At 41.9% G+C, this 5,499-nt stretch overlaps 1 protein-coding gene across 1 annotated transcript; it reads right to left on the bottom strand.

The window, feature by feature from the left end:
• Positions 1–201: 201 nt before the first annotated feature.
• On the bottom strand, positions 202–5,037 carry LOC309442646 (alpha-1-antiproteinase 2-like; the record flags this gene model as incomplete). Its single annotated transcript, XM_082058710.1, has 4 exons — positions 202–396; positions 1,016–1,163; positions 2,993–3,263; positions 4,389–5,037. 4 exons carry the CDS (start codon positions 5,035–5,037, stop codon positions 202–204), a joined length of 1,263 nt encoding a protein of 420 aa, XP_081914836.1.
• Positions 5,038–5,499: the final 462 nt, after the last annotated feature.

Below are 5,499 nucleotides of genomic sequence, written 5' to 3'. Positions count from 1 at the left end.
TGCTAGCTGAATTTCAAACATTTTTCTTGCTTCCTCTTATACAAGTGTCATGGTCAATACCAATAATATTTTATAATAGCATAGAATGAAAACTCTTGCTAAAAAGGAACCATATACTAAGCTGGTACAAATGGAAATAAATCATGTCATGCATTTTTGCATCTTCTTTAATCAGTAACAGCAAGCAGAATTCATGTCACTTCAGCTAGTAACTGCTGGGTTAACTATTTTTCCTATGAAGAGTGTACTGTTTGTATCTCTGTCAAAAATCAGCATGAGGAAGGGACGGTTGAATTCAATGGTGGGAGGAAGAGACATTGTCACTATTTCAGCAGCAGTTGCTGCTGCTGCCTCAGTACCTGTCTCGTCAACATCCAGAGCAGCCTTATGAACAACCTAGGAAAAAAAAAACAAACAGACAGTCATTATGGGCAGACAATAGCCACCTGAGAGATTAATCAGATCCCTTTTAAAGCAGCCTTGCTTTGGAGGATCTTCTTGCTGAGAAGTGAGTATGGCAGCAGAGATGTGAGCTGTGTTGTAATCATGGCTGCTTTAAATGAGGACCTGGACAGAGCCACAGAAATCTCCTAAAAAAAGAAAAAAAAAAGTCCCAGACTAGTTTTCCTCTACCCCGAAGACTGGATGAGGGATGGAGGCTCCACTCATAAGAGCTTGTCTGCACCCCTGAAACAGGCTGTGGTGTGCTCAGGACCATTAGTGGCCCCCTTTGAGGAGCTAGGGGTTGATGTTCCTCTCATGTTCCAGATACCCCCCAAGAGATCTTGGCCAATACAGTCTTCAAAAAAACAGATGTGCAGCAAACTAGTCTGATCTCCACTGTCACTGAGAGCCAAACTCTTGTAAGCTCGCAGGCTGAGGCCAGGGTGAGCCCAGCTACAGGCAAAGTAGGAAGCTGAGAGCTGTACTTAGCTGGTGTTTCAGGGTGCTACCACAGAGTGGTTTTTGTACATGTTCTTGAAAGAAGGGAAAAGGCTGACAGCCACAGACTTACTTTAGAAACCTTCAGCTCCGGGGCACCGGTGATACCTGAGAGATCTGCCTGGTCGGTGAACACATCCACAATTCCCATCTTGCTAAGGGTATTCGTTATTTCATAGCTCCCAGAAATAGAAAATTTGGGGAAGTAGAGCCTCATCAGGCTGTTAGGTAGAAGAAAAACACAGAAGATGCTGAGAAAGATCTGTCACCAAGATGAATAATGGTGAGAAAGCCATGTACTTCTCGTGACTGTCAAACCCCAGGGAGCTGGACCAGCCCTGACTGTACAAAGAGCACTAAAACAATTCCTGGAGCTTCTCATGGTGATCACAGAATCATAGAATCATAGATAGTGATACAGGCACTATAATTCATAATAATAATAAAAATAATGGAAATATCTTGCTGGCGTTTTGCTTCAGCAAACCTGAGAGCAATCCACAAAGGAGGACAGTAATGAGAGCCCCTCTTTACAGCCAGAGAAGATGAAGTGCGGAGGTGACAGTCCATGTCCCTCAAGAAGGTAGAGAACCTGAAGTGGGGCACAGACAGAGTCTGCTAGGGGAGAACTGTGGCAAACCCCAGCATTTCAAAGCAAAAGAGTGTTCTTCGCATAGCTGTGGCATTTGGCATGGCTCCAGGGAAGGTCTGTGCCTGGCTGCCTGCACCTTTGGACACCGTGTCCTCTAATTTTCTTCCTCCCATGGGCTGCTCATGATTGAGTTTGCCTTTGTGATCAGCTCCTGCTTACTATGAGTTCTACTGGATTTATCTTCATGCACTGTCTAGGGATCCTTGGAGCCTCCGAGTCACCCACTGCAGTGATTACCCTTTAGGTAGCTCAAGTCTTTTGCTATGTCAGCAAGAGATAGCTTCGGTTAAACAGCAAAATGGACAGGATCCAAACCCCACTGCTGGTACCTTTATGTGATACTGCCCAGTGTGCTAAAAGATGATGGGAACAAGTATATTAGCACTGGCATCAACATAATAGTAGAACTGAAATTGCCATTTGGTTCTCACAGCCTCTCCCATGAAGCACTTATTCCTATGCTCATCTTGAAGGAACTTGCACAAAGAATTCATTTAGATAAGGATTTTCCTGATTTTGCAGCTGAGAATTATACATTTGTATTTTTTCATATTTGAGGTCTCACATAATTATCTCCTATCCAATTTGCTACCCATTATGTTTTTATTGACTGTGCTGGCATTTCTATAATGATGCACCAAGAATCATGGGTGTGAACTGCACGGACTTATTAGTTGTGAATCAGGACAGAGCTTGGCAACTTAGGCACATATTAACTTGATATTACTCATCTGCTAATGCTAAGATCTCTTCCCTCTTAGACAAACAAGGTTGTAAAACGCGTTAGCTGATGTTAGTGTCAATGGTAGGAGCTAACAGAACCTCATTAGTTTTTTATAGTTTCAAAAACAAAATGCCAGGAAATCAGGACACCCACAATTAATCACTAGCCTGTTTTAACAACCACTGTGTGCTGTGATGGTTCTTGCAAGGAAGATATTTGTGTAGGACATATTACGTATGTATGCATTACTACAAACTGTTTAAGTTATGGTTTATTTAACATTTAGACTTGTCTGAGTCACAGTGTGTTAATGACATATGAGAGGTAAAACACATTAGCTGAAAACTCAGTATAGGAGATTTGCCTTATAATTGCCACCTTCCCACTCAGTTAATGGACTGTTTTAGAAATGCCAATCTAGGTTTGCTATTTGGGACTTCTGGGAACCCATCAGGATGGCCTCCACTCTGCTGGGGGGAGAGGCAAGTCACTCAGGCATCAACAAGAAAATAGTTAAATACCAACCAGCTGCAAGGTTTTTACAGCTAGGGTGCACAAGCCAAAAATAACCTACTTGGTTCCCAGAATCAGCAAGTTCATAGTGTTTGCATTCCAAAAAATGAAAAAAAGACTATAAATCTAGGTGTCGCTGCAGCTGACTGTCAGAAGATTACCTTTGGAAAAGACGGTCTGACCACTCCTGTATGATTTCCTTGACCAGAGTTTGTTCTAAGTGCTTCATTTTTCCTTTTGCTGGCAGAACCAGAAATGCAGTAGCACTCCCATTATAATGAAGCCGTACTACCGTGCATGACAGCTCCTCATCAAAATAGAAGTCAAATCTGCCCGTCTGGTACATCATAGGGACTTTCACAGTAGTTTCAGCATCCACAAAGAACTCCCTTACTTCAGTGTGCTCTGGTTCAAAAGGTTGTTCCCAGTTGCCTGATACAGAGAACGAGAATGCATCTGAGTATTCCGTGTCCCATCTGATCATAAATTGAATTTTATATAACCAATAATAACATTCATCTATTCCTCCATTTGTTAAATTCAAAAATTTCAAACATAACATTCTAAAATGTGTATCACAGCAAGGCAAGAATCTTTTACCTGGCCAAAAGAGTGAAGTAGATTCCAATTTAACTTTATTTTTCAGATGACAATGAATTAATTAGGCATTTTCTTTGTTCCTACCATCAATTTTCTGGTTAGGTGACCTAAGTGGCCTTTCTGTAAGTTGTTATTTAAGGGCTTACTTGGCATCATCTATGTACTCATATACTGTATGTTTCATTTCTATTTACTTTAATCATAAGCCTCAATTTGTAGATAAAATTAATGTAGGATCTCATATCCGAGTTCTGTTGTGTCAGGCTTAAGAGCACATCTAACCCACACCAGAAATACACTGTGCTTCCACTTTGCTCCTTAAAACGTCCTGTCTTGTTCATTACTAGCTTCTTCCATATATAAATATGTTAGTGTGTATACATAAAGGACTCTGATAATTAAAAAAAAAGACTATGTAGTAAATTAGGCCATTTAATCATGCACACCTTTAAAGAGAGACATTAAAACAGGTGTTATTTTAGGACTGTATAAACGTAGGAGTAGCTACATTTATACAGTCCTAAAATTACATTTGGCCCTTTGAAGGCAACCACGAGGCTGATGTGGCCCCTGGTGAAAATGAGTGTGACACCCCTGCATGAAAAGGATTAGGTCATGCATGTGTCTCAGCACCTTCACTGAAAATTAGAAGAACGTGGGGCAATCTGAGTTACGGCTAAACCTATGAAAGTGAGCTGAGGCTGCATGGGAGGCTGCAGCTTGGAGCAGAGCTCCCCAGGCTGCCACAGAGAGAACCAAGCCTGTGTGGCCCCCGGCTGGCTCCCTGTGCCGAGCAGGGTCCTGCTACATCCCCACCACCTCCAATATGCTATTAGAGGTTCTTCTGTTTCAACAAAGAACATTTGAAATTTCCCCCAGTGCAATTTCCAAATGAGGTAGCTGACATTAGAACAGTTGATAAGATGGAATACTGACTGAGAATCCTGGAGGACTTACCTTTAAAGAAAACAAAGCTAGCCAGAAGCATTACAGCCTGTGGATCAAGGTCCTTGACCAAATTAGTAATTTTCCCATGTGTTTTCCTCTCTATATAATCATTGATCTGCTTCTCAGCCTCCCTAGGATTGTTGAAGTCTGTGGTAAAAGCCTCCAGCTGATACAGAGCTTTGGCATCATCTACAAACTTTTGTAGAGGTTTCATCTTCTCTTTTAGAAAGATGGCATTCCCCATGTTGAGATGGACCCTGTTCTCAGGATGGCTCAGCATGTGAATAAGGTTGTGAAAGCCTTCATGTATCTCTTTCTCCTGAATGTCTGTAAGGTTGAAGGTGAGTCCTTCCAAGATCTGAGTCTGAGTGGTTGATCTAGCCCCTAGGGCCAGCATTGCAAATGCAGTGGAGATGCTTACAGGAGAGAAGAAAATGTTCTTATTAGGTGCCTCCAGTGTAACCTCTTTAAAAAATTGAAATGCAAAGTCAGCATTGCTTGGTACTAGTTTGAGACAAGCATCCGCTTCACCTCTGTGATGCATGTGGTGTTTATGTTCATTTGGATCATGTCCATTGCGGTGGCTGGGTGGCAGCTGGCCATGGGCAAGAGCTTGAAGCCCGGCCAGTAGCAAACTTATGTAGAAAGTAGTCTTCATCTTCTTGCATTAAAATCCTATGGAGAAAAAGGAGAAACTATTACTAAGGTAAGAAAATTAATTAAGTAGAAAGAGTTATTCTGTCATTCCCACTGAATAAGGAATCTTATGACTTTCTTTTTTGCTCAGTTTCCATATTCTCCAGCTCTTGACAGATTTTTTTGAAAAATTTTCCCAGGCCTCCTGGCAAGTCTCTGCCAACTCTTTCTGCCATTCTCACCCAGAATACCTCTAAAGGCAAAACTCAGCATGGATTAGCTGAATGCACAACACCTTCAGCAGGCTAGAGACCGGGGAGCATAGCCTGTCAGAAAACACACCATGGCTGATCACTGGAGGGCTGCAATACCACTGTGCTTTTGACAATAATGGTCTAGGAATTCCTTGAAAGTACATCACAGAAATCTGCATGTTTTGTGAGTAAAGGAAGATGGAGAAAATTCATGTAAGGGGGCAGCAATC

Source organism: Streptopelia decaocto (assembly GCF_964273445.1).
Source record: "Streptopelia decaocto genome assembly, chromosome: 7".
NCBI classification, from domain to species: Eukaryota; Metazoa; Chordata; class Aves; order Columbiformes; family Columbidae; genus Streptopelia; species Streptopelia decaocto.
The sequence above is the reverse complement of the archived record's forward strand: the minus strand, read 5'-3'. Positions and strand labels throughout refer to the sequence as shown.